The sequence below is a fragment of the Aspergillus tubingensis genome, assembly GCF_013340325.1.
Source record: "Aspergillus tubingensis WU-2223L DNA, scaffold_8, whole genome shotgun sequence".
In the NCBI taxonomy this organism is placed as follows: Eukaryota; Fungi; Ascomycota; class Eurotiomycetes; order Eurotiales; family Aspergillaceae; genus Aspergillus; species Aspergillus tubingensis.
The window spans coordinates 4,626,868-4,654,466 of record NW_023336282.1 but is presented as its reverse complement, the minus strand read 5'-3'; the positions used below and the strand labels follow the sequence as shown (position 1 = coordinate 4,654,466).

Below are 27,599 nucleotides of genomic sequence, written 5' to 3'. Positions count from 1 at the left end.
TGGGATGTAGATGGAAAACACGAGCAACCGCCGAGATCTTAACGGAGCAAATTGATAGCTTCTATCTTCAAGACAGAGGGTTAAATGTATGGATTCGACCTATCTAGATCTCAAGACAACACTTGGTTGGTTGGTAGGTGTGAGAAGGTAGTGGTAGGGAGCGGTGGCAGTGGAACAGGTGATGCATGACTACAGTAAATGTTTCAACATAGCATTCAATTCGACATGAACAATTTACTTGGATACTACAACAACATACATACAAAGCGAAAGGACAAATGAACATCCACCTCACGCTGGCTTTCTAAAGTAAAACTAAACTGCACACGAACCAGCCCATCTGCGAGACGCCGGGAAGGTATCATTCAAACATAAAAATCATTAGAAGAAAAGCTAACATAAGTAATGACACGAGCCATAGCCCAGCAAACCAAAGCTGCCAGAAGTCCGGCATAGCAGCCTCATACCTCCCGAATCGACGGCGGCCGAGAGCTAGTTTGAGACTCCTGTGTGCTGCTCCGCCGGAAGCTCAGGTTCCCGATGCGTTGAACCAAGTTGCTTCCTACGGCGTCCACGGCTCCCTTGGGCGCAAGTAACGTGGGCCCTTGCGCTGCCGCCTCCTGGACCTTGAACAGCTTAATATTGGTTCCGTTCCAAACTCCAACCGTGCCCGGCGTAGCGCCCGAGGCGGTGCCAACCACCATTTCGCTCGAGAAGATAAATCCCCAGAGCAGAGATTCGTACCAGCCCATTGAAAGGGCGGACCACTCAAACGAGTGGACGCGAACCGGCGATGGCTCTGAAACAATCGTATGGATTGCGGGATCTTCCAAGAACGACGGGAGGTTGCTAATCAAGGTTCGAGCTTCAGGGCTTGAAGCGGATCGGAATGCAGCCTCAGGGACGTGAGGAGCAATGGCGGAGACTATCGTGAGAATGGTATGGAGTGGCAGTTCGGCCAACCAGGATTCGAGCTAAAAGAAATCACTGTTAGTGGTGAAACACACGGATTAAGGTAACGAGAGCCACTTACCCATGCTGTAGTCGGCGTGAAACCACTGGAAGATGTCGGAAACGCCGCCGAAAGACTAATTTGGCTAGTCATGCTGTTCTGTCGCGAGAAGGACGGCTGTCCAGCAGGCATCTTGCCTCGTGCCTTCTCAGACATGCCGCGCAGCTGAAGGGGAACGCTTTCTTCAATGACAGAGGAAATCGATGGTCGACGAGAAGTCTGTACTGATGGCGAATCCTGCGCCGGTGTGTCCCGTCCCTCTCCTTCATCATCCGAATCCTCGTCTCCGCCAATGGCAAAAGGACTATTCTCTTCTGGTATGCGGCCCAATGGAGACCGCGTGTCTGAAGGCACCGGAGGTTCTTCCTCAGTGGGAGAAAGAACGGGACTGCAGACAAATTCATGCGAACCGCTTGAAGACTTTCTTCGCTCATTCTGGCGTTCTATCTCTTGTTGCCCGCTCTCCAGAGTGAATTCTCGCACTGCCTCAAAACGCTTTCTATACTTTAGAATAGCATACACCAGGAAAGGATTTTCTGAGCAGGTTAGCATGTTGCTTCAAGGGTTGCAACAAAATGACTTACTGGTAAACTGTTGTTCAAGGATTGAGTTGATAGACTCAAGGACCGAGGAGAGAAGGGAGTGATTTGTCTCGTTAGCCAGGAGGAAACTGGGCGCCGACATGGATGAGAAGAGCTGCAGCAACTTCGAGCACGAGCTTGGAGAAAGATGTTCGACATGCGGGGCTATGTTGTTGATGATAGCCAGAAGTGCAGGGTATACTGTGTTCAGCTTTCCTTTGCTGGCAGTTATCAAAGTGTGAATGGACTATACCACTGTCAGTTCATGCCACTAGTTTTCGAACCGTGAGCGACAAACCATGATCAAAAAATCAGCATAGGATCCCCGGAACCCAGGGATACGGATGCTCTGAGGGAGAGTCTCTTGAGCCTCGAACTTTGTGTTTAAGCTCTGGCCAAAATTGGGCTCCACGCTCATCGTCTGCATGATAAAGATGCACATTCTAACCACGCCCTGCTTAGAAGGGTCGGATTTATACTCGATAGCATAAAATATACAGAGAATAACAAAGTCGTGCGAGCGGTTCGAGTCAATAATGAAGGACCGGAATCGCTTGTTGCATTGCAACGCCTCCCAGAATAAGACGAGCATCTCAGGAGCCCATTTGACCGATCTCTGACTACCCGGAAGATAAGAGTTGGTCGCTTGCATCTATTCAAGAGCGAGTTAGCAGAGAGACTGGGTAGAGATAGAGGCAAACTGACCGGCTGATTCAAGATTCGGGTCATGCCATCAGTAAGGAATTGGAAGTCTTGCGGCCGATGTAATCTTCCAAAGTAGTGCCGATAATAGTTCTTCGGCGGCGCTCCGCGACCATCTTCTGGTACTGGATATAGAAGGAGTACGAGGAGAAACTGCAGACAATAGATGACCAATATCTGCTTGGGGTCTTTCCAGACAACATGATCATAGGGCACCCTCCACGAAGCAGGATTGTACTTGATAGCCTGTCGTAGCTTCGTTAGCACCACCCACACCTTTACACCCGCGTGTTATCAGAACGTACAGTGTTTAGTAGTGAGCAGAGTAGAGTTAAAACCACCTGCTTGTCCGAGCAAGTCGTCATGTACGTGATAGCCTTGACGCCTTGCACAGGAAGTAGACCTTCGATAGTCAGCAAGTGGTTCCCAACAAAGGGAAGACGATAACTCACTAGACGGCATGTACATTGCTTTTCCCGTCAAAGTAAGCAATAACCGTAGGATCTCGCAGCGGTTGTTCTCCAACTCTTTTGTAGAACCCATTGACGTATTGCAACCCACACCACTCTGCCAGATCGAGTACGACACTTTGCTCTTCGCGGTGGGCAGCGGTGGGATCGTGAAGTTAGTGTAGAAAAGAAGCTCCAGCAGATTGTCGATCAACTCCTCAGCTAAGGGTTTCGCATCTTCAAAACCCGTCGATCGCGGGGCTGTCTGGTCTGGGTCCTCCGCCTGCGCTTCATCGAAAAGTACTTCCGCAGCCACCTGCGCCTCTCTGGTCCTCTTCTTGCGACGAGCCCAGAAAAATTTCTCCTCCCATTCCTCCAGGTGTTCAGCCTCGTAGACAAAGGGGAGGAGGCGGGTGAGGATGCGGATACAATTGAGCGCATCGCGGTCGGGGGCGAGTTCGGGGTCAGGAAAAGATGGATGATTTTTTAATACGGTGAGACGTGAGGTGACTGAGAGCAAGAGAGTTTCAAAGTTGGATAAGGCATGATCGCGAGTTCGTCGTATATCGGCAGGCGTGAACAGGCTGAAGACGTCCTCTGAGGACTCTGGGAGCTCCCAGAACTACACGAATCGGTCAGTAAGCCACTTCGGCGTCACAAAAGAGCTGGAGCAAGAAAAAGGAAGGCAAACCCTGGCCCAATAGGGATCATCCGCAGGAATGTCCTTCTCCTCTGAAAGACGGAAGATGCCCTGCTTGAAGACGAGCTTGGACTCCGAAGCTCCCATGGTGAAGTCTCCAGCGAAGATCACGGAATTATTGACCTCATGCAGTAAAGCAGCACTAGGATCTCAGGAAGAATGTCCGGTACGAGGGTAATCCTCGAGGGTGATTTGCTTGGGACGTAAGCCCAATAGTTTGAGGCCGCGTGTGAATGAATGAACTTGTGGCATGTTGGCGGTCTTGGGGTCAATGCCTTGGAAGCGGGAACTAGGCCCGCGGAGACCCGGAGGATCGACTGGGGAACGAACCTCAGCAGAACCTAACACACCGTCTCCTATTTTAGAGTACGCGGCGATCGAGTCGCAGTCTCTCGGAGATTATTCGAGATTATTCTTAGGAAACGGACCCTTTCTAAAAGTACATCATGCAACATGCAACATCATAACAAAATACGGCCTAAAAAGGTATTTCCGAAGCACCCCGCTAGAAAACACGAGTTTACATGAATCGTCTCTTGTTCTTCCCTAAGACCAAAATCAAGACCAATAATCTGGTCCAAATCAAAGGCTACCATTGCTTGCTGACAGGCGCCGGCTCCGCTCATACAGCCACTTGTTGCTCAAACCCAGGCTCACACGCTTGCCACCCACCGGTGAAGGAGTCGCGGGCGCAATGCTGGACATACCGGAAAATGTCGACATGGTCGATTCCCTGAATGTGGATGTAGAGTCTTTGAACGTAGACTCTTTAAAAGAAGATTCTTTGAAAGGCGAAAAGGATGAGCTGCGCCCGAGCGGAGACGAAGATCCAAAGCTCGGCCTCCGCCCGCTTTCCTTGCTACCATTTGTGACCACTTTGTGCAATAACGGGCTCGGAGAGGGTGAGAAAGAAGGTCCTGACGATAGCCTGTGTCCGGAAGCGCCAGCGCTTGCTGACAAGGGGGAACCGGATCTGCTAGCTGGGCTGGCGTTCCGAGACGCAGAAAGTCGGTACCTAGGCGGAGTAACGTACGTCGTGCCCGGAGTAAACGATTGTGTGGCGGAGGGATCCAGCCCCAAAAGCGAGCGTTGTGTAGGGGTCAAGGGAATATCGGAGAAATTGTCTTTCGGGCGGAAAAGAGGGTACAAGGCAACCAGGATATTCAGAGCAAAGATGACTTGTAGGACTAGCAATGAAAGATCGGGGTATGTAGAGACCGGGCCAATTTTCTGAAGCCAAAGCAAACTGTTGCGACGCTGGTTAGAATGCCCCTGGAACCGCGCACCTGAGGCGCCTGCAAGCACTCACTATGACTTGATGGTGTCTCCAAACACCCACGTCGCAAACAAAGCGGCTGTGTTCCACACAAGCTTATTGATATTGCGATCTCCGAATGTACCAGCATTCTGTCGACGGACGACCTCGTTCAAATGAGGATGACGCCACTTCCCGGGCGTCTGAGAGCCATCGGGCGTCGCTATAGACGCAGATGCAGCTTTCGGGGTAGAAGGAGGGGCAGGGGACGCCATTGGTTTATATTTAAAAGGGGAGTGTACGCTGGAATGAAGACGACACTACACCGTGTCAGTATGGCATCTTGTTACAGAGATGGGCAAAGGGAGGCATGGTCACTTACCTGAAATAGGAAAATTGCTGTTGGACTTACCTGTAGTTGAATCAATTGCGAAATGGAAATATACTTGTCCTAACACATCGGTGACTATTGGATCTTTGGTGACAAGATTACAGAGAGGGTCCCGACAGGATCATGGTCACAGGGGAGGGGCAGGCAGGACTCGGGACAGAGTGAATGTGAATGGGGCAGCGACTGATTGTTTTGATGATAAGTGCGCCGGCAAGGGTCACTGGCAACCACAAGCGCCTTTGGCGCGAAGTTTTCAGCCAACCCGAATCGGGAGCTTTCAGCGGCACTAGTCAGCTTAGGCGCCGCGGCTCCCCACATCTGGCATCATAGCCATTCTTCCATAAGCCATTAGCCTCAGCCCCGGCTCAGCCCCCTCACGTCACTCACTACTCTTCCCTCATTCTCACTCGATTAAAGAAGGAGAATTTCTTTCTTTCAATTCGTGTATGGATGCTTGACACGCCACACTAGATACACTCACTCTCCCCATAATGGACTCCAATCCGTCCATCGTGGCCAAGCTCGATGCCTTTGCGGCAGAGCTCCTGGCTGACTGGAACATCTACACTACTCTGATCGCGGGCGGCATTGTCGCCTTCCTCGTCTTCTCCTTCGTCACCTCCAAAGATTCCGATATTCACCCTTTCCTACTCGCTCGCCAGTCGACTGCTTTTCCCGTACGACAGCCCGGTGAAACTGCTCAATACCGCAGTCTCGAGACTCCGCACGGTTTCCCCCTCCGATCCGGACTCAACGTCAAGGATCCCGGCGCTCCGAGATGGACAAGCGGTCGCAAGGGTGATCTGCGCGACATCTGGAAGGCCGCCGTGCGGGGTGCAGTGGGAGAGGATGGCAAGGGCTCTGGTAAACAAGGAAAGATCTATACCGTCCTCGGCAGGAAAGCAATCGAGCATTCCTTGGAGCAAGTTACCCAAGAAATCAATGTCATTGGAAGTCGTTTGCAGTCCTCCAAGGTGAACACGGTCGCCGTCTGTCTGACAGACTCGGTTGAGCTTCTGGCTTCTATCTTCGGTTCGAAAATCCTTCATCTGTCCACTGGCTCTATTCGTTGCTGACGAGGTCTCTAGCGGGCGCTTTCTACGGTCTCAAGACAATCATCATCCCCCACAACCTGGACGCCGAGTCTCTTTCAAGTCTTCTGAAGGAGTCTGGAGCGGAGGCTCTTATCGCGGAGGCCGGCGCTCTTGACCTATCTCTCGTCGCCAAGGGTAATGATCAGCTCTCGCAGGTCATCTGGGTTGCAAAGCTCGGAAGCAGACACATGGACTGGAACGATGTCCCCGAAGATGTCAAGGGTACTCTGGAGGTTCGTGTCTGGCACGAGCTGGTTGAAGAAAAGAAGGACCTTACCGGTCTTGATGTTCCCAGCTGGGACCCCAGTACTCCGGCGCCTTCCCTCACCACTGTTTGGCCTTCCAAGTCGTCCGCAGGCGAGTTCGTCGAATATCAATCAGAGGTAGGCAATCTTGTGTCAACACATCCGGCTCGATCGAGCGCTAACATGGGAATAGAACTTGATTGCGGGTATTGCTGGAATTATGTTCTCCCTCCCTCGTCCTCAGCGGCTCAACCCCAACGATCTCCTTCTCTCGATTGATTCCCTCTCGCGGTCATACCCTCTGTGCCAAGTCATGGCTGCACTGTACTCGAATGCGTCCGTTGCCCTCAACTCGGTTGCTGGAGAAAGCGTTGACTTTGCTCTCGCCACTGTTGGATTGTCCCCGACTGTCATTGTTGCTTCTTCGCGCACCATGTCTGAATACCACAGCAAGTTCATGAAGCCGCATTCCGGGTTTGTTTCTCTCTTTTCTCGCTGGATTCAGGTGCGAAGCCTGGACTCCGGCTACATGCCCTCGCACGGTTTGCTGAACCAGGTGGCCAACGTCGGGCCCACCGCCGAACTCTCGCTTGATAAGCTGCGTCTGCTGTGCATTTCGCACCGTGTTAATGCCGACCGTGAGGCTCAGCTGGACTATGAGCAACTCGCAGATTTGCGTATCCTCACCGGAGCACGCGTGGTGTACGCTTTGACCGGTCCCGGGGTTGCTGGTGCTGTTTTCCAGACCAATGTTTTCGACTATCGCCGCTTCCAAGGCTCGAGCCACTTTGGTGCGCCTCTGAGCAGTGTCGAAGTTGTGTTGACTGGTGGGTCGGGCGACGAGGCAAAAGAAGAGGGCCAGGTAAGCCAGCCAACAGCCATGCATCTCATTCATCCACTTACCAGTTACTTAGATCACCGTATCCGGTCCTTCTGTCATCTCTGGCAAGACCACCTTGGAAGGACGTGCTCGCATTCGCGATGATAACACCTTTGAACTCCTTCCTTAGTCCGCTTGTCAAGCAAGTAATGAGCGTTTGAGCATATATTCCGGGTTCTTTTTTCTTCCCTGTTATCAACCCTTTCATCCCTGACCAACCCACCAGCAAATCACCTCATCACCTGCATCATAACAATTGAACCTTAGCAAGCACAGCTTAGTTTGTCTCAGAAAGAATGAAAGGAAATGGCATCTATCTTCAAATACAGATACAGCTCCGAACGATCCAAAATGGTAATATACAGTAAAGATAAAATCAGCTGAAAATGGCAAAATGTAGAAGACACCGGCTCTAGTTCTCATGAAGGAGCTGAGCCTGCGCCAGACCCAGCGAAGGTTTCTTCTGAATCTCCTCAGGAGCGCTCTTCTTCTGCTTGGCGATCAACTGACCCAGCTCATTCAGCCGGTTCTTCAAGCCCGGAGCAACCGTCTTGTCATTGGCAATGCCCTGCACCTTCAGCGCAAGCTTCATACCATTATAGATTGGCACATTCTCCTGCAGCATCTTATCCACAGCGCGCCAATCCTGGACATCACTAGCAAAGTTACCCATCTTCCAGCACCCCAGCACCCGACTACTGTAGATGCGCACCAGACCACCCTGATCCTTACCCTCGAACTCACTCAGCGCCCTAGCAGCACTCAACTCCAACAACGTCCCCGCCACAAACGGCTTCCTCTTGGGATCAACCAACACATCATGCTGAACATGTGGCGGCCGCTCCATCAACCCAACCAACTGCGTCGCCAGATTGAAAGCCTTCGTAACCTCCGGGCCCTGGAACTCCGCCTTCTGAGCCTTGCGATGCAGCTCAAAGAACAACCGCTGCACAATCCCGACCTCATTCAGCTTCACGCCCGTCCTGTCCGCCTGCTTCGCGGCTTCCACCACAAAGTTCACCGCATTGTGTTCGCCCGCCTTCCGCACCAGCCACTCCAACCGGCTAGGCTTCAAGTGCCGGTTGGCCATCTGTAGTCCCGACAGGAACGGCACCAGGTTCTTCCAGTCATTCTTGCTCTGCATCAGGCTGATCACCTCCGCGGCTTCTTTGAGCGTCGGTCGTGATTGCGGGTCCATCGGGCGCAGGAGGAAGTCTTCGTCCTCGCTTATGTTGGCCGTCACGGGCTCTTGCTCCAGTCTGTCGGCGTATTTCTGGCGGAACATGAGACGTCGTTGGTCCTGGCCGAGACCGAAGGGTATGAAGAGCTCTTCGCGGAACCGGGTGAGGGCTTGGTCCAGCTCCGGGGACGAGGTTTGTTGGAAGGTAGGGACGGCTGCGGAGGAAGAGTCCGTTAGTTCCTCCATCTGCTCAATTCGAAGCCGTATAAATCAGACACAATACATACCATTTCTAGAAGCATTGCGCGTCTGTGTAAGCGACCCAATGGATTGACGCAGAGTCGTGGAATTCTGGCTGCGGAAGAGCCTTCCCACGGCGTTTTGCGCCATCGTTATGTGAGAAGGACTATATATTCAACGGACCACAAAGAAAGAAGAAGAAGACAACAGTCCGGAGGAAACCTTCTCACTCAATCGCTCGAAAAACAAAACCACCGGGGTCGAGCAAGTAGATAGATAGATAGATAGTTATTTGGCGGCAGAAAAGTTCCCGAGCGTCGAATCTGGGACTGATGGCCCAAACAGGCAACTCGCGGCTTGGCGGAAATTCTGCCGGTCCGAATTTCTCGATCCGCCGCCCTCCCAAGTTCCAAAGCATCAATCACAATTGAACCTGTGTCTTGCTTCCTCAAACGCCAAGGTGGTCGAATTGCACCAGGGAACAAGCCATGGCGTCTTCTTCCCCGATTCTGCAGCAGCTGGGCTGCTTCCGCTCCCTCCTCCTGAAGCCCCAGTCGCTGTCGTCCACAACCACCACCGTCAACAACCAGATCGGTCGCCGTGCGCTCAGCACCGTCTACTCCGCGAAGCCTGAGCCCAAGCCTCTCCCTAAGAACCTGCCGGAGCAGTTCCTTCGTCAATTACCGCTTCGCATGCGGCCGAACCCTGGTATGGATTGACTGAACAATCTTCTTCCATTCATTGCTTGGACTTGCGTCCCGAACTGCCAATGCGGAATCATATATCTAACATGTGTTTGATGAAACGGAAATACAGAGCGCAAAGAACGCAAGATCCCCCCTCCTCCGCCCGCCCCTCAGTGCAAGGACCCCGTGAACGCCGTGCAAGAGGCCCAATTGGCGCAGCTGGATCCCACGGGCGAGCGCCGCGCTCTTTTCGACTACAGACGGAGTCCTCGCAGTGTCAAGGTCGGAGATATCCTGCGGGTGACGTTCAAGAATGGAGATCCGTTCTCCGGTGTTTGTTTGAGCATTCGGTTGCGCGGTGTTGATACGTCGTTCTTGTTGCGCAACCAGTTGACGAGAGTTGGAGTTGAGATGTCGATTAAGGTGTTCAGTCCTAATGTTGAGAGTGTGGAGATTGTCCAAAGGGCGGAGAAGAGGAAGAGACGCGCGAGGTTGTATTACATGAGGTGCGTATTGAATTCCTTGTGGATAGTGGGTTTGGGTTTGGGAATGCTAACGAGATCTACCCTTCGGGTTTATAGGAAGCCCAAGCACGATATGGGCAGCGTCGAGAACCTCGTTGCCAACTACCTCCGACAGAAGAGATCGCTTACCGGCAAGAGGGGCGGTGGCCAGACGAAGAGACGGTAGACTCGGTCAGCATAGTTTGGACTTGGGTATATTTGGCGCGAATGAATGTGTATTATTACTAGCATATGTGTGTATATTGAATTTCAGTCCCGGTTTTACTTTTGGGGCGGATAAGGATGGTTCTTGAGATGTTTGTTGCAGATCATGATATCTAGGTGAGAGGCATGTGAAGAGAAAGATAATGAATTGGCACATGTAGACCTTCCTGCTACCCATATCGTCTACCATTGTTTAGCCTAAGGTTCGAGACTCGCTATATGAATATCTAGCGAGCTTGGTGACAGCTCTAACCTCATATTGCGCCAGGATTTACCGATCAACGGCTTGCTGGAAATAAGATTTCCAGACAGAACTAACTGCCAAAAGAAAGAACGCGTTGCAGAAAGAAGCTAGTAAATATACCGAAAGCTATCAAAACCCAGCAGTTAGCACCACAGATACAATGGCAGACCCTGACAGGAAAGGAAGGAATGGCTTACTTGAGATTCTCCCTATCCGTCAAATCCAGAAATGCTGTGGAATCCAAATCTCTTCCTTCCAAACCACCAGCCATCTGGGATTGGATCCGGTCACGGCGTTTGTTCTCCCAGCGAAGCAGAAGGCCGAGAGCCGAAATAAGCACGACTTCTACAAGGTGGCAGACGATCATTGACCATATTCCCAGATCATAGGTAGGCCTGTTATCCCAATATCTTTAGTGCTATCCATTACACTGGTCAGCGGAAAGCTTACTTTTGGCTCTCCTTGTAAAAGAACGGTCCTGCTATGTTACCAGTACAGTAACCTAGGAAGAGGACTGCGTTGCTAACGACCTTTTTCGTGTGTCCTGTGCAGCGTTAGGCCTGATTATATCATTGATAGAGGAGGAGGAGGAGGAGGAGGAGGAGGAGGAGGAGGAGGAGGAGGAGGAGGAGAAGGAGGGATAGGGTAACGTACCGGCAGTGTTTGCGATTTGCATACTGAGAATCAGCACGAAGGCAGCATTGTACGGCCCGGTCAAGTAGTAGCAGATCAAGCGGCCGACTTTGACATGCGGTGGGACGAAGCGTAGCCCAAACGCTCCTGCAATGTTCGGGAGGAGGAAGATCACGATGAAGACGCAACGCCTGTTTTCGAAGCGGTCGTTGAGGTATACGCAGAGGAGGATGGAGAGTGCGATAATCGCTCCGTAAGGGATCTATGTTGTTAGTGTTCAGGTAAGCCGTCTCTTTGAAGACTTCCATACCTGCATCAAGGTTGTCACGAGTGTCGAGAAACCGAAACCTTGAATGATAATAGTTCCAAAGTTCGAGATACCACCGTTGGGAATGTTGCCTGTTAATGGGAAATTAGCGTTACCAACTTTTGTATGCTACAAAGTCGTCACTCACAAGATACACCCAGGAAAAAGAAGATGTAGAGCTTGTAGTCTGTAAACGCTTCCCAAATCTGGTGTGGCTTGATATGCTTGTTTTCAATACCCGTCTGGTTTTCCCTCACTCTTTCGATGGCAATTCGGCGCTGCCGCTTGGTGAGAAGCGGCGCAGTAACTGGCGAGTCCGGCAGGAGAATAAACATGACGATTCCCCAGGCCGCACAAAGAGAGCCACTGACGGAGACAAGTTAGCATTGTGGTAAAGACCATACGTTTTAGAAATATCCATACATTACGATGAACTCGTACTTCCACGAAGGAAGGGCGCCTCTGATATTACCTATTCCGTAGCCCAGAAGACCACCAAGCGCGATTCCCAAGCCATTGGCAGTGTACCATAATCCTAAGCGTACCGGCTGTTCACGTCGCGTATACCACATACCAGTGATGAGCATGAAAGCTGGGTCCGCGCATGCCTCTGCTGCACCACCTAGGGCTCGCAGCACAGCGAGCGTGGTGAAATTATGACATGCTGCCTGTATGATGAGGAATACTCCCCTTCATAATGTTAGCATATTCTTCGAAAACATCGGCCCGTTTACTGACATACCACAGGAATATATTGGCGCCAAGATACTTTCCTAGATGGCACAGTTAGCCCGTACCTCAGTACAGAAAACGACGCTCTTACCAATTGGTAAGCGTTGCAAAAGGAAGTTGGTGGGCTAGTAGAATTTTAGCATTTGGATCTCATGTTATAGGTGATACAACTCACAAATGCCCAGGCCAGAAACCCAAAGTAGAAGATACTCGATAGCCAGCTATATTGTGTGCCATGGAGGTTGAGGTCTTCCTCAATCCCAAAGATTGCCGCGTAGCTCAGGGTTGTCTAACGCAATTTACAATTAGCCGCTACAAGAATAGATCGCAAGGAAAGTAGAGCCGCGTACCTTGTCAATGTAGAAGAATGCATAGCAAACAGCCAAATAGGGAAGGATCATGAAATCGATCTTCCGCAGTAACTTCCTTACTTCTGCCGGATCAACAGGCTCATCAAGCGCATCCGGGTCCGTAATAAGCGTCATAGCAACATCGCCATCAGACGTCTGCTTCTTAACCCAGTCTGTTTCATGATTGTTTGCAGGATGGCCTATATTTTCCTCATGAGCGATATCTGGTTTAAACTGCGATATCTCCGCCATATTGGTAGCTAGGATGATAGGATCTGTATGATATTGATGATTGATGAAGCTAGCGAAAGTAATCAAGAATCTTCTAACACGGAAGTTATGTTGCTGTATCAATGCTGACCTAGAGACTATCGAGCTTATGGTTCAGTCTGGATGGAATGAAAGGCGACCCGGAAGACAGGATGGTTATAATGTCTAAAAGTCCCCTGCTTCATATTCAACGCTGGTAGGAGCTTTGTCCTTCACATCAGCCCAGTCCTGGATGTTACTTAGCTTCCAAGGTATGGGCATCTACCAATCATTGGAGGGGTTTTGTGCCAGCGTGGGGGTCTCAGAAGCTGTCTAGACGAGAGAAACATTCTTTATCTCGCCTCCAGGCCTTGAGTACCGACCAGCACGGCATATGCCGACGCAAACCAAGCCACATACTCTTCACCGTCATTGATGATCCGGGGTATAGCTTGTATCTGGCGCCCTTGATTGGACGATAGGGGGCAAGAAGTATCGGAGAAAAGCCGATCAGAACAAGGGTTGATGACGATCTGCTTCAGGCTTTAGACGGATGTAAACCTGGTAGGCGGATTAACTATAGAGTTCCCGAGGCATGATGTCTTCGAGCATGCTTCATAGTGCTAGAAAGTATGAAGCGGAGAAGTGGAGGTGACCCCGCGTGGGGGTCGTCGATCCGGGGTATCCCCAGTTCCCCGTTCCATCCACATCACTACGTACTAGCACCATCAATCTTGATAAGTAGTCGATCAATCCACTATATGCTGATTCTGATCTGGATTTATGCTTATCACAATGTTAGTCGATGAGCCTGGATGTGAACTTCGTATATATGGCATTAGCAACCAGACATCTAGCACGTCCATCTGAGGTTGTTTAGCCGGCTTACCGGGTTGAGAAAAGGCGTCATGACATCGGAGCAAGTCCGCTCAACAGAAGTCATGAGGCTTGAGGGAGAAGGAAGAGGGGAATCTATCAGGCTTGATAATGTGCCGTAAATGCTGTTACTTCACGACCAGGAACCAGCATAATGGATAATGGAAACATTGGGCTGGAATCTGATGCTATGGAGAAGGTAGTCTGGAGACTACTAGAATTGGAATCGGAGGACAATGAAGAAAGACGCTACACCCCATTAGGAAACCCGACTTCACAGCTGATCCTGATCATGCCATACAAGGGAACTACGACCCCGTTGGGGAGCTCAGAGCCATAATGATGTGCCTTACTCGCAAGGGGACATATCAAGACCATATTACTATCATGGGCGTTTTCAGGAACCCACGCTTTTGATAACCATAGCCAGATCATCAGCCAGATATAGGACGGTCATGAGAGAAAAAGTACAGTTAACCTATTTATCCCATCCTCGAGTGATTAGCCCAGATGAATGGACATCATACACAAGAGGTATAAGCGGAATACCATACCCCTATCATCCCGCATGGTCCGCAACTGGCGAATTGAAACTATCCAAACACACAGGGGGTTGCTAGTCTAGCCGACGACGACTAGCTCGTTAGGCGGGATCCCACCCAAAGCTTCTAGACCGTGCCATTAGTTCAAATTAATCAATATCTCACTTTATCTTAGAAGGATCGATAAGCTAGATCATGATCTCCGTGCAATCCGACCTATCTGATGCTATCAGTCATGTAGTCCCACCAACGAGCACCAGATGGCCGTTAGCAACAACGACGGACAAGTAGGTTGAAATTGAAGGCTTTCACGACCACTCTTATGGTTCCACGTGGTTCCCCATATTGTAGCAGGCAACGCCTGAATGATCAGAAATCCGTATGCCGTATGCTCCTTAGGTCTAGTTAATGGTATTTCGTTGGTCTTTTGACTGTCTGTTAACCAACCGCCCGGTGTCGCTACTGAAGGCACAGGGGTCGGCAGATGATTCATAATGAGCCCAATAGTACCCGGGCACGAAATGCGAAGTGAACACCCTGCTTGATACTCAACCGATCCAGTAGCCATAAGCTTTGTCGTCTAATAGCTTAGGTAGGGCCGGAAATCAGAAGCTTAAATCAAAATCAACCACTATATGGCATGGGTCCTGCGTAGCTGTCCACTAGCAAAGCTCTTCACTGAGATCTGCGAGGTCACCGGGGTAGATTGTAACTTGTCGTTGGGGCTAGTGTCGACGCCAACATAAAACTGTGCAATGGTAGTTGAGATAAGATTCAGACCATCGAATAACCGGCCGTTGGGTGATGATGCTGGCATGTTGTGACGACCGCATCAAGGTGCTGGGAAGCACTGAAGGGCGGATAATTGTCATTCATTCCGCTATTTCCCATCAAGTGACTTGGGTATAGTCTAATTAATATCTGACAGACCGTTTACTGTGTTTAGCTTTTTATGCTGTTAGTTGTTGGCTTTATCCAAGGATATGTATAGATGGCCCAAGAGATCTATAACATAAGAATAGTCTGACATAGTAACTGTATTATTCCAATTACAATGAGATTGCCCATCATTATTGTTAACACACGAGCATCCACACACGTATACACCCAAACCGAAGCGTGGTTTTAGTAACCGCATGAAAAGCCTTGCATAGGCAGGCTAAATGTGAATTATACCTAGCAGAGGTGCACCGTGAGCATTTAGGGGTACACGATAGTATAAGTTAGTCCTGGATGTATACTGCGCTTCGCTTGAAACCTAGAATTGACGTATTCAAAAGCTGTCCAGTAGCCGCCAAGGAGGCACAATAAAAGCGATCGAGGCTTCCGACATCCCCCGTTAGGGTATCCGGATGAGTACAATACCAATGGCTTACTGCCGCATTCTTGGTTCAGAGGAAAGACGATAGCAAGATGGATCGGAAATTTGAGCAATCTCCCCTCGTGACCAGGGAATTGTACCTGAGCTCAACATCCCTCCAAGAGTGGCTGAAGGAGGTGGTGTGCGGTAACGGGTAATTGTCCGAGAGCAGCGCGGTCGGGAATGCCGCCAATCTGCGTGGCTTTTGTTATCGAGTAGGATAGACGAACGAGCGACTGCCAAGCGACCATACAAGCAGACGGCGGTTTCATCGCTGACGAGGTTCCAGTCCATCTGCAGACGGGAGTGGTATGGTATGCCATTCGTTGGATTGTTGAGCTAAAGAGATTAGTATAGACAGGGAATTGCCAACATCAATCGAACTGAAGGACGCGGAATGGTTGCGTTGGGAGCTCTGGGATGATGAGAACAGACTCCTCGCTCCCCAATCACATGCTCCCTGGCAGGAATTGATTGATTAATGAATGATCAATCTCCCCACTAAGTTCATCAGCTGGTCACACTTGTCTACCGCGTCTGACAGATAGAGTCATTTAGTATGATGGTCGAGATCGTTCAGATGAATCATGACAATGGTGGTCGTTAAACTTTTTGTTAGCCGTGGTGTAGAGGAGGTCCAACAATCATGGCACCATTGTGCGCCCGTTGGATTCTGACGGGTTTGCCAGTATCTGATCCTACTCCGCTGGGACCAATAACAATATAATAATGCAAGTAAGTCAGTAATTGACCTCAAGGCATGTGGCCGTTTTGGGACAGGCCAACCTTCCGCCTCCAACCATCGGCGGAAGTGAAAAAAAGAAAAAAGCGTAACCCTGAGAGAAACATGATCATGGTTACATTGAAATGCTTTTCACCCACATTTCCAGTTCCCACGACACCCTCCCTCTCAGCCTTCTGCCCGCAATTTCCATACCCCACCGTTTGGAGAAAAAGGACGCTATCGGGACACCAGGCTCAGACTGGACCATCACCGAAGAAGTGGGGGTTTTTGCTAACCCATTTCCCGTTTAGCTGCATGCCTTCGGAGCTCTCCTGCCCGCCTCCTCCAATACCCGCAGAGAGAATTCCCGGAGAGGAGGCCCTGGACACACCCTCTCTCCGACTCTCACACCGACTTCCCACCGTCGAATAGCACCATCTTCTCAGCCTGCTGCGGGTGTACGGACGGCCCTGGTTGCAATTGGCGGAAAGGGCCGTGACGGACCTGCAGATCGAGCCAGAAGACGAGGGTCTGAAATTCTCACATGCCCCAACAACCGCCTGGAATTCCCCCAGAAATCACTCGGCAATAAATAGTCACGATCCTTCGCCGTGCTTGATCGCGGCTAGTCCAGCGCGGTTTGTTCTCTAGTGGTTGATCCACTTCGCCTCGTTTCAATCCATTGGCCCATTATCGTTGAATGACTGCAGTAGTGCGACCGCTAGGCAGGCATGGGCAGCCTACTGGCCGACCAGGCTGCGGTTTCTAGCGTATCCTAAGGGTACGGCTTGCACCTTCAATTCGGGGAACCTGCCTTTCGTTTAAATAATACTCGATATGGAGTGCTGTGAAGATCAATTGCTCCGACATTTGTTTCATTGCGTGGGACGCCGTTCTGATCCGGCGATTGTAATGTCGAAGACTTCCGTAGTCCATCATGACAGTCAATTTGGTGTGTCTCATTTCAAGATGCAAGCCGCTAGTCTCGAGAGATCATTGGCCTTGTAGCTAGCTGTCGATAAACTTAGTAGGGAAGCAAGCCAGTATTCACAACTTTAAATTTGAGTGGCTATCCGATCCGATGCCAGGCACGGCAAGGGAACGCTTATCTACTCACGTCTCGAAACCCCGGATTTTCCTGGCAATATGACTAGGGAATGAGCGTAGCCAACAATGCAACCAAGAAGTTCCAGGTAGCCCGAGTCGACGATAAATGAGTGGATGTCGCGGCCTTATCCGGAAGGTCAGATTCGGCGAGACGGGATGGTCTGCAGCAAGGTGAATCTGTCCTGGACCCCGCAAGCATGAACTAGTGTCTACGAATATGTAAATTCGAAAAGTGGATGAAAAGGTGGTGTGCATCGGATCTTTCCAGATGACAGTCAACACCAGGTCATCCGCCGGAAGCAAGCTCACAAATTGTGAGGGGCAGTCAAAGATCTGGTCAGTGGCATAAACGGCTATTGCCTTACTTCTCTACCACCCGGTCATGGCGCACAAAGGTTCAAGGCTGTTCAAGTTGCAAGTTCTCGTTTTCTAGCCTCCACAACCGATTCCAACGCACTGGGCGGTAGTTCTTTACCTGGCGGACCATGCGTGTAACCATGGGACCAGATGCTCATTCCGCCAATGGCAATGATGGGTCCAGAGGAGGGATGCCACATGTCGTCATGCTCCCAGAGTTGCAAAAGGTCATGAATATGAAGCCGCCACGCAGATCCGAAGATCACTGACGTGGGGGGGTGGTTATGTAAAGCAGTAAACGCAGTAATATGCAACCTGATTAATGCTGAGATTGTGAGGGGAACCGACCCTCCACTCCCCGCATTCTACGTAGGTAAGAAGAAAAAGAAAAAGAAAAATTGCAAAGTCCATGAAGGGGTCAGAGTCCTGGGTATAACGTGGCTTCCAGTGAATTGATCGAGCAGGGCGAGAAATGACTCCAGGATACACTGGGAGGGATGACCGTCTGCACTCGATATCCACTGCCATGGTACGATGATGGTAGGACTGAATCATCGGGGAGATGATGGTGGTGTTTGCTCGAAATGGTCTGAGACAACCAAGCAACAAAACCGCCGCGGGCAGAAGTGGTCATGAAACCCCAGTATCGTCACTTGCCTTACGGCTTCCCGGGCAGGGGAATGGCGAGTGACGTAATTTCCCTTTGGGTGTGTTTGACTCCCGAGCCACCGGGCCGCAGCAGAGAGTAACGCCTCTTTGGGGCCGATGTTCCGACTAGTACTAGCAATACTGTTAGTGTGCAGGTCTTGCAGGTCGCGAGGACGAAAAAGGGAAACAGAAAAATGTAATTATTACAAAGTATGTTTCCTTCCAACAAAATCAAAAATCATTTTCATGGTAGACAAAGCCCACCATTGAGTGGTCTAGAAGACCCTCAGTGCTGAGCACTCGCCCCGATCGTAGCATTCAAGATACGATGACGCATGATGGGGTCCCCCGGAGGACAGGCAGCCTGCCTACGAACGGAGGACAGCCGCCCTTCCCTTCTCCAGCCGATTCCACGCACCTTTAAGGGGGGCACGTATCTTAGGGAGCTTAACATCCACAATCGACCCACCCCTGGCCACTTCTGGATAAGAAAAAAGTGGGTAGTGACCATCCTCCAGTGGGACGCTGGCCTTTATAACGTCGAATGACCCTCCATTTGGCCTGGAAACGTTAACGTCAAAAATACATACTTGGGAAACGGCAGGGAGACAAAACCTGAATTCTTCGCCTTTTGATAAATCCCTTCCACCCCCCTCCCCAACCCTCCCAACCAACAAACTTGCATTACCTCGAACGATCAGTATCCTTCCCTACGAATCATTGCCACTCTCTGCAACCATCATGTCGCGAACTAGAGTTCTGCTGGTCGGGGCTGCGGGCGAAACGGGCGGCTCCATCGCGAACGGACTGCTGGAGAATCCCGGCTTTGTAAGAACCCCCCTGCTCTCCTTGTATCTTTTCTCATCTCTGAGCCCACGACTAATCTCTGCACTGCTTTTCATTATTATAGGAAGTTCATGCTCTCGTCCGTCCCCGGTCGGTTCAAAAGCCTGCCATCGTAGCCCTCCAAGAGCGAGGTGTACAGATTCGCAAGGGCGATCTCAAGGGCCCTGAGGAGTCTCTCGCCGACGTGTTGACCGGAATCGATGTTGTTGTCAGCTGTGTCGGTCCTGCGGAACAGCAGGACCAAATTCCTCTCGCTAAGGCTGCAAAGAGTGCTGGAGTTCAACGATTCATCCCATGTGGCTTCATCACTGTGGCACCACCTGGTGGAATCATGTGGTTGAGGGACGAGGTAAGTCGCCGCCGCCGCACACACCATACCTTCCGTGGATCATCAGCTGACTTCTCCTCCAGAAAGAAACAGTGTACAACCACATCAAACAGCTCCGACTTCCTTACACCATCATTGACATCGGTTGGTGGTACCAGCTTTCTTACCCCCGCCTCGGTTCCGGAAGGACCGACTATGCCATGACTACGGCGAACAACGAAATAGTCGGTGATGGCAACACACCTCTTGCCCTAACGGACCTTCGAGACATTGGACGCTACGTCGCCAAGATCATTGTTGATGACCGGACACTGAACAAGATGGTTTTCGCCTACAACACGGTCCTGACACAGAATCAGATTTATGACCTTCTGGAGGAGATCAGCGAGGAAAAGATCCAAAGGAATTATGTAAGTACAGTGACTCGCTGCGGTTGTTGGGTGTAAGCTGATCTCATCTGTCACAGATCCCTGAAGAGACTATCTACACAAGGGTGCTTGCAGCTCGGCAGTCCAGTGAGACCTATCCCTTCGATCCTGTCAAGTTCATTCCCCGATACCTCGCCGAAAACCAACTGTCATGGGGTGTCCGCGGCGACAACAATCCTGAGTACGCCAAGTACTTGGGCTACTTGACTTCCAAGGACCTTTATCCCGACTTCGCTCCTCACGACTTCCGGGAATATCTTGAGGAAGTTGTCCGAGGCACGGCCAAGGGTGTCTACACCGACCGGGTAATCTCCAAGGCTCACCAACGGATGTTCCCTCGGACCGAATCGAGCGACTCGCTCTACACCCGGATATTCCCGAGAACGGAATCTAGCGACTCCCTCTACATGTCGAGGTAATCAGGATATGCATTTTACTTTCCAGCAAAAGGATTTTGAGGCGACGCTAGACGTGCCTCCTAGGACCCGGCGCGATGTGTACATGACACCAATCTGTCGAAGCCACGCCATGCGATGATGGCTTCATTCTCTTCTCTACCTTATTCCGCTTACACGAACGGCTTATTTTCCGTTTTCTTTTTCTATTCCCTGGGGGCTCTAGACCGGCGTTTTTGTATTTATGATGGATCATGGTCGTCTGAGTGGGTAGGACTCACCACTCATTTCTTTGATTTACCAATGTATCTGAGGGGCTTTCAGCCTTGATTGGACGATATTTTTCCGTTTAAGCCAGAACTTACTTCTACTTATACCCATGCCATTTCAATCCAACCTAAGACGTGATCCACAATTCCGTCTCACGTTACCCTTTTAAGTAACTTATTACTGAGTGTATGCGGAAAAGCACGCATATGGCTCCCGGGACATGCTCCTTCCGTGTGCACGCCTTCCATTTTAGCTGAGCTGTCTACTTTTTCCACTGCCTAGATTCTGAATCTCCAAATTAATCGCGTGTTCAGCCAGATGCTCGTCTCACGAAGTGAGCATGCCTCAACCAAGCCAGGGAGTAGAAGGATCTGAAAGAGTTATCCCCACGAATGAACACTACGCTTATTCAACACGCCCTCCTAGCCAGGATGGGCTTTCAGCGGCTTCCTACGGTGTCTTGAAGCCCCAACAGATAACCATGGTTGGTCAGTATACCAATTGAAAATATTTAGACTTCGACCTGATCTTTCGTCTTCCAAGCTATTGGCGGTGCTATCAATACAGGTTTGACGATCTGCGCAGGGAATGCACTGTCCAAGTAAGAGAACAATCCCCAACCTGGAAAGCCACAATTGACACTTGAAATAGAGCAGGTGTAAGCGTCTCGCTCTCTTTCAACCTACTGCTACTGATACGGTTAGCCTGCATCAATTTTGATCTCCTATACAGGTGTTGGGATAGTTGTCTACTTGGTTCTCTGCGCTCTAGGTGAGGTGGCCTCGTGGTCTCCTGAGCCATCCATGACGGACCATGCGACTAGACTCTGTGATCCTGCGCTTGGGTTCACTCTGGGATGGATGTAAGCCGCCTTGAATGGGATTGGAACTCTACCTCCAACATGCAATAACCACAGAATGATAGATACTGGTTCAAGTTCATGGTCGTCATCCCTAACCAGCTGGCAGCAGGAGAGTTGCTGATAGCCTACTGGCAAGATAACGAAGCGAAATACTCGGTTTTTTGGACTACGGCCTTTTTAGGGGTTATCATAGCCGCCAATTCCATGTGCGGTCGATATCTAGGGAAGTACGAAGTCATCTTGTCATTCTTCAAGGTCCTGGTGATGTCAGGGCTTATGGCTCTATCTATTGTCCTTGCACTTGGAGGGGGTCCAGATCGCGATATGAAAGGCTTCCGCTACTGGAGAGACCCTGGGGCCTTTGCTAATGGAACAGGAGGTGCTGTGGCAGGTACCGTCCGTGCTATTTGCAGAACAGTCCCATCCGCTACGCTCGCCTATCTTGGAAGTGAGTTGATGGGAATGACGATCCTGCGCACACCAAACCCCCGAAAAGCGGCAGGTCGGGCGATCAAGGTGACCTTCTATCGCATCTTGGTTTTCAATATTGTCAACATAACGCTCTTAGGAATTCTTGTTCCCCATGACACCCACATGCTAGCATTTTCCCACAATACGCCCCAGCATCGGACAGCCTCGGCTTTCGTAGCTGTTGCTCAATCAGCAGGTCCTTCGGTAATTTCACACATCCTGAACGCCTGTCTTTTGCTCTTCGTGCTATCGGCTGCAAACCAGGCTCTTCAAATGGCAAGCGTAACACTACACGGGCTTTCATTGGACAAAAATGCCCCTTTCTTCTTGTGCCGTACTAATAGGCGAGGAACCCCAATCTATTCTTTGGGTACATGCTCTGGTTTGGCGTGTTTGGCGTACCTGAATATCTCCAGTGGCTCCAAGAGACTGTTTGAATACTCGGTCAACCTGGTTTCCATGTTCAGTATCCTGACGTGGGCTTCAATTCTCGTGATTCATTTTTCTTTCATTCGAGCAAGAAAGGCCCAAAAGATTACTGATGAGGTCTTGTCCTTCAGAGCGCCCCTTGGGCTATTCGGATCGTGGGTCGCACTGGTAGCATGCGTCTTTGTCACGGTCATACGTGGGCTCGACTTTGTCGACCCAGAATATTACCCCAAAGGGATCGATCGCAGCATGGCATTTGTGACCTCCTATATAGGCATTCCACTCTATATCACGCTCGTGATTGGGTATAAGATCGGCACCAAAAGCAAGCATGTACAACCACAGGATGTTGATATGGGATCCTTGACACCCATACCAGAGCCGCACTCCGCAGATGTGAATACCGTGGGACAAGAAGGGCCCGATTCAGTCCCATCGGTCCGGACGTAGACCGATCAGGACCTCTTTCAGTCTGGACAGTTCCTTTTGATGCCGCTGCAGATCCCAACAGATCGTGTCCAAGCAACCGGGGAGGTCTATGTTATGGAGCGAAACCCCATACACATTGTTACATAGTACAAAATTACCGCCCCATTGCATTCACTGTGGAATTCGTTGGCGGCCGATTGATGTGCGATAGATGTTCCTTTTCCCTTTCTTTTCTCCAATTTGTTTGTCATTCTGATCGGGCAAGGAGTGGGGACTGTCACTGGGTCCGTTTACACAGCAACCAACAAATACAATCACGGCCTGGAATAGAGTCAGATGTGCGCGGCCAAACTGAGACATCCTCGAATCATCATAACAATCACGGTTGCAGTCAAGCACTCTTACTGGATCACCAGAATCAGGCTTCCAGCCTTGTAGATGTATAAATAAGTACTAATAAGCCTGTAGCACACAAGGCTGAGCGGTAACGGCGCCAAACATTCAGCCATGATTTGCTGGGGTGGGGGAGCTGTCATGGATGTTGTTAGTTAGTGTGGGCTCAACACCTCTCCCTCTTTCTTTCTCTTCTGCATCTCCATCCGTTGTGCATGCCCCTCCCTGTTCCTCGTCTCAACCTCTGCGACTCCTATTTTTAAACAGCATCAGTCTAGTTTCCCTCCTTTGACCAGAAGGGCTATGCATTTCATGTGCATGATGCCGAGATCAAACTCCGTTTGATTTATTGAGCCAACCATTTGTTTGTATGGTTACCATTCTGCCAGAATACTACAGGGGAGATTCAATCAGAGGTTTGGATAGGACAAGTGCGCATCGCTTCTTTGCAACGTAACAATTCATAAAACTGCCAGTGCACCGAAGAATCCCCGTCGCTTGTCCATCTATACCACGAAATGACTTTCCCCCGTACCCCAGTCAGAACTGGTCAGGAATTGAACAAGTTGATCGATTCGATAAACGAGCAATTCGGCTTGGACATCCCAAATCCCGTCTATTTTTCTCCATCTATTGGCAAGAATGATAAGTCACTTGGCTGGAGCCTTTATGGCCGGATCAGAGTGCTATACTTCAACCGCAAGGTGGACTTGAACCGGATCTTCAATGACTTCGAAGAGTGGATTGTCTCCCAATCAATGGTGCTATCTGCTGGGGATGGTCAATGGGGACATATACCAGGTTCATTCGCGAACACCCCGAGAGATATCTTTATTAGCAACGGGAGCAATACTATCGCAAAGGAGGAGCGTCAACGATATCTCGAAAGATTGATCAATGACGAACTCTATCTGCTTAATGGCTCCTTTCCAGCTCCCAGGAAGGTCGACGAACTGGCAGAAGAGCCTCCTGCGCCATCAGGCAGCTCGCTCAAGAGAAGGCTTTCCGTGGAAGAGGAATTCCACACGGCTCCCAACTCTCCGGTCAAGGATCCAGACAGGCCGCAATCGCCTATATCCATGGAAGACGCCTGTGACCTTCCCGTTGGAAACGTCAACAGGACCGGGTTTCCGGTCTTGCAGCCATCAAACATCACAGTGCCATTCAACGTATTTAAAAGCCCCAAGACAACCGACAACGATAAACCCTCCAAATTTGTGGAACGCCTGAGGGGTTCCGACAGTTACCAGCGTTATGATGCAACACCAACCTCCAACGATCGGGCAAATTTTAGCTTCAGCACTGTAGCTGATACTTCTTCCAGCTTTCTTTATTCGACCACTGCTCCCTACGAGACCTCGTTCACTTCGAGCACCACTGAAGTCGATGAGTCAATGTTGGAAACCGAAGCCATGTACGAGGACTCCGTAGGGGGCCATTATCTGAGTGAGCAAACAACAGCAACAAACCTTGCTGAAATACAGAATCTAGAGCAACTCGCTTGCCAGGAGCCTCGCGATTCTATCGAGGGGCGCATTATGACAGACCTTCTCCAATTCGGACCATTCTCACTCGATCATCAATACCCAAGTTCCGTCACGCTTCGATATAGATATGAACTCGAGAGAGTGGCTAGAGAGTGGGGTGTATCCTTGGACCGCATGTTGGTTGGTCCCAACATCTCTTTCAAGACGCTTGATGATTTCTGGCGCTGGATAGAGGGGCATAATCAGCGGGAAGGGAAACGGCTCCCCGAAAAGTCCTCTCGCAAGGCTTGGGATGCAGCTATTGGGAACTTCAGGACTGACAAACATTCAGAAGTTGTCGTACTAACTGGGGATTTGGAGTGGTCCGAACAAGGGGTCTTGAAGTTAAGATTGAATCCGTTGAAGACTGAACGGACCTGTCGCTTTCACCGGCGATTTGGATCTGATAGGTTTCTCAGTCTGACACTGCCAGCTCCGGCGCGGCCTCCATCACATCTTCGACTGCCCTCTCAGCCTACACTCCTGCGAGAAACCCTGGGTTTATGGCTAACGCAGAATGTTCACCGATGCTTAGGGAGGACGTGGAGGCCTTTTTTCGTGGATGAGGTCAAGTCGAAACGCAAGGCAGACGAACCCAAATTCCGAATTGATTTCTTTGCAATCGATGGGATTGATTTTGACCATGGTTCCCCTGCCCCTCCTATTGCACCTCCCCATCAAGACAGTAGCAACCGCACTCCAATGAGCCTAGATGCGCTGATAGGTTGGCACATTCCTCGAGAAGAAAACCTCACGCAAACCAACTGCAAATTGTTTCAACGCTTCTCATTGGCTCTCTCGAAAACCTACGCTACAGTGGTCCTACAACCACGGCAAACTCTACCATTACCAGATGTATCCAAACCTGTCATGAACGACGGTTGCGCTCTGATGTCTAGAAACTTGGCCAATCAGATTTGTGATTCATTAGGACTGACAGGATACACCCCAAGCGCCTTCCAGGGTAGAATAGCAGGTGCGAAAGGGTTGTGGATGGTCGACAAACATCAATCTCACGTCACAGCTGACGATGATGTATGGATCCAAATATCAGACACGCAGTTGAAGATAAAGCCGCATCCTCACGAGTGGGATGGGTCGGTAGACGATGAGAAACTTACCTTTTGAGGTTGTTAAATGGTCTAAACCTTTGCACCCCGTGAATCTGAATATACAGCTTTTGAGCATATTGGATCACGGTGGGCATGTTAAGGAGCATCTCGCAGATCTCATGCGATTAGGAATCCAATCGTTATATCAGGAATTTGCGGACGTTCTCGAATCCGACAGCGCAGTGCTCTGCCGGAGCCTAGTGCAGAAAATCCGCCCTTCGGGGGATGATGGCTTTGGTCCGGTGTCTCAAAGGACCTGGCGATTCGAAAATTGGATGAGCAATGATGCCGAGTTTATAATCCGCCTTACTGAAGCTGGCTTCTGTCCTCGGAGCTTCTATTTCCTCCGTAAGCGATTAGGGAAGTGCCTACGAGAGCTCCTGAAGCGGCATGTGGACGAACTTCGCATTGAAGTGCCCCTCTCAACATACGCGTTCTGCATTGCTGACCCATACGGAGTCTTAAAGGAGGATGAAGTTCATTTTGGCTTTTCGAACATCTGGCGCGATGGAAAGGGGCAATATGAAGATATTCTACTAGATGACATTGATGTCCTCGTCGGCCGTCTTCCCGCCCATCTGCCCTCTGATATCCAACGCCGGAAGGCAGTGTGGAATACAAAGCTACGACATTTCAAAGACGTAATTGTCTTTCCCAGTGTTGGCAACATACCGTTGGCACATATGCTCTCTGGTGGTGACTACGATGGCGATACACCTTGGATTTGCTGGGACCAGAACGTCGTCCAAAACTTCAACAATTCTAAGTTGCCAGATACAGAGTTTCCACCGGAGTATTACGGACTCACCAAGTACGCTGTAGACATGGAACACATCCAATCCATGGATGAGTTCCTCCAGAGCTCATTCACATTCAATTTGACCCTGTCAAACCTAGGTCGCTGTACCGTGGAGCATGAGATGATCGCCTACGACGAGGAGTCAATCGACTCAGACAAAGCGAAGGAACTCGCCTGTCTCCTCAGTCACCTAGTCGACGGCCGCAAAGCAGGAGTCCACCTATCCGAACAAGCATGGCGGCAATATCGCAAGAAGATCAGCCCCCGGGCACGCGAACTTCCCGCATACAAGAAGCCCGGCCGGAGACCCAAGAAATCCAACATCATCGATTATCTCCGGTTCGAAGTCGCCACGCAGGAGCGGGACAAGATGCTTACCAAGCTCGAGGCAGAATTTCCAGAAGAGGAGGCATCCTTCCGCAAAGACGAAGACCTGACACGGCCCTGGCGTACGATCCGCGAAAAGATCAAGAACGAAGGCCAACGCGGTCAGCTATTCGCCGCCGCTAAGGGCATAAGAGAAAAGATCAGAAAACTCTACATCCAATGGAACATGGCTATTTCCCGAAGTCAGGACTCATTCTCCCCTCACGCGCTGGACGCTGCAGGAGAGGCCAGATCCATTCCTCCCCCGGAAGGCGATCACCCTTTGATACTGGTCTGGCAGCACTGCCGTGACGTATGGCTCCGGGTCCTTGCATCTTACACATATAACGAATATCCGCGCGCCAGCTTCGTTATGCATGCCTTTGGCGAGGTCCTCTGCCAGATCAAATCGAGCAACCTACCGGCACGATCAGTGACGTCGGAGATTCTTTCTTGCTACCGTGTCAATCAGAAGGTGGTTGCTCAGCTTACCGCACAGGATGTGGTTGAGGAAGGTGAAGAGAGGCTAGACGGGGAAGATGAATATGAGGGGCACGAAGCGATTGAAGCGATGCATTTTGGGATGCGGTCGTCTGGCGGGTACTTTGATCCGGATGATTGCTTGTCTGTGGAGTGATGGAATTCTTGGTTTGGGGTCGGTTCTCGTTGTGGG

General features: G+C 50.5%; 10 protein-coding genes across 10 annotated transcripts; 6 read left to right on the top strand and 4 right to left on the bottom strand.

The window, feature by feature from the left end:
• Positions 1–461: 461 nt before the first annotated feature.
• AtWU_07830 (Hid1 family protein) lies at positions 462–3,531 on the bottom strand (the record flags this gene model as incomplete). The annotated part of the gene is made up of 8 exons (XM_035502939.1): positions 462–974; positions 1,034–1,548; positions 1,597–1,840; positions 1,892–2,245; positions 2,299–2,541; positions 2,601–2,698; positions 2,748–3,366; positions 3,436–3,531. The coding sequence occupies 8 exons, from the start codon at positions 3,529–3,531 to the stop codon at positions 462–464; spliced, it is 2,682 nt and encodes an 893-aa protein (XP_035358832.1).
• A 495-nt stretch (positions 3,532–4,026) lies between these two features.
• On the bottom strand, positions 4,027–5,408 carry AtWU_07829 (nuclear pore complex component; the record flags this gene model as incomplete). The annotated part of the gene is made up of 4 exons (XM_035502938.1): positions 4,027–4,690; positions 4,754–5,019; positions 5,082–5,111; positions 5,193–5,408. The coding sequence occupies 4 exons, from the start codon at positions 5,406–5,408 to the stop codon at positions 4,027–4,029; spliced, it is 1,176 nt and encodes a 391-aa protein (XP_035358831.1).
• A 173-nt stretch (positions 5,409–5,581) lies between these two features.
• AtWU_07828 (uncharacterized protein) lies at positions 5,582–7,439 on the top strand (the record flags this gene model as incomplete). Its single annotated transcript, XM_035502937.1, has 4 exons — positions 5,582–6,122; positions 6,179–6,567; positions 6,623–7,291; positions 7,344–7,439. 4 exons carry the CDS (start codon positions 5,582–5,584, stop codon positions 7,437–7,439), a joined length of 1,695 nt encoding a protein of 564 aa, XP_035358830.1.
• A 282-nt stretch (positions 7,440–7,721) lies between these two features.
• On the bottom strand, positions 7,722–8,879 carry AtWU_07827 (uncharacterized protein; the record flags this gene model as incomplete). The annotated part of the gene is made up of 2 exons (XM_035502936.1): positions 7,722–8,704; positions 8,777–8,879. 2 exons carry the CDS (start codon positions 8,877–8,879, stop codon positions 7,722–7,724), a joined length of 1,086 nt encoding a protein of 361 aa, XP_035358829.1.
• A 338-nt stretch (positions 8,880–9,217) lies between these two features.
• Positions 9,218–10,105, top strand: AtWU_07826 (mitochondrial 54S ribosomal protein bL19m; the record flags this gene model as incomplete). The annotated part of the gene is made up of 3 exons (XM_035502935.1): positions 9,218–9,437; positions 9,546–9,921; positions 9,997–10,105. The coding sequence occupies 3 exons, from the start codon at positions 9,218–9,220 to the stop codon at positions 10,103–10,105; spliced, it is 705 nt and encodes a 234-aa protein (XP_035358828.1).
• A 389-nt stretch (positions 10,106–10,494) lies between these two features.
• On the bottom strand, positions 10,495–12,661 carry AtWU_07825 (putative MFS allantoate transporter; the record flags this gene model as incomplete). Its single annotated transcript, XM_035502934.1, has 11 exons — positions 10,495–10,513; positions 10,585–10,782; positions 10,838–10,931; positions 11,042–11,282; positions 11,331–11,419; positions 11,476–11,693; positions 11,751–12,017; positions 12,070–12,100; positions 12,151–12,184; positions 12,235–12,348; positions 12,410–12,661. 11 exons carry the CDS (start codon positions 12,659–12,661, stop codon positions 10,495–10,497), a joined length of 1,557 nt encoding a protein of 518 aa, XP_035358827.1.
• A 6,352-nt stretch (positions 12,662–19,013) lies between these two features.
• On the top strand, positions 19,014–20,293 carry AtWU_07824 (aromatic alcohol reductase; the record flags this gene model as incomplete). The annotated part of the gene is made up of 4 exons (XM_035502933.1): positions 19,014–19,100; positions 19,183–19,467; positions 19,530–19,856; positions 19,913–20,293. 4 exons carry the CDS (start codon positions 19,014–19,016, stop codon positions 20,291–20,293), a joined length of 1,080 nt encoding a protein of 359 aa, XP_035358826.1.
• Positions 20,294–20,879: 586 nt separating this feature from the next.
• AtWU_07823 (putative amino acid permease) lies at positions 20,880–22,751 on the top strand (the record flags this gene model as incomplete). The annotated part of the gene is made up of 5 exons (XM_035502932.1): positions 20,880–21,027; positions 21,083–21,140; positions 21,191–21,197; positions 21,244–21,401; positions 21,464–22,751. 5 exons carry the CDS (start codon positions 20,880–20,882, stop codon positions 22,749–22,751), a joined length of 1,659 nt encoding a protein of 552 aa, XP_035358825.1.
• An 890-nt stretch (positions 22,752–23,641) lies between these two features.
• AtWU_07822 (RNA-directed RNA polymerase) lies at positions 23,642–25,777 on the top strand (the record flags this gene model as incomplete). The annotated part of the gene is made up of 1 exon (XM_035502931.1): positions 23,642–25,777. One exon carries the CDS (start codon positions 23,642–23,644, stop codon positions 25,775–25,777), a length of 2,136 nt encoding a protein of 711 aa, XP_035358824.1.
• Positions 25,778–25,880: 103 nt separating this feature from the next.
• Positions 25,881–27,563, top strand: AtWU_07821 (RNA-directed RNA polymerase; the record flags this gene model as incomplete). The annotated part of the gene is made up of 1 exon (XM_035502930.1): positions 25,881–27,563. The coding sequence occupies one exon, from the start codon at positions 25,881–25,883 to the stop codon at positions 27,561–27,563; it is 1,683 nt and encodes a 560-aa protein (XP_035358823.1).
• Positions 27,564–27,599: the final 36 nt, after the last annotated feature.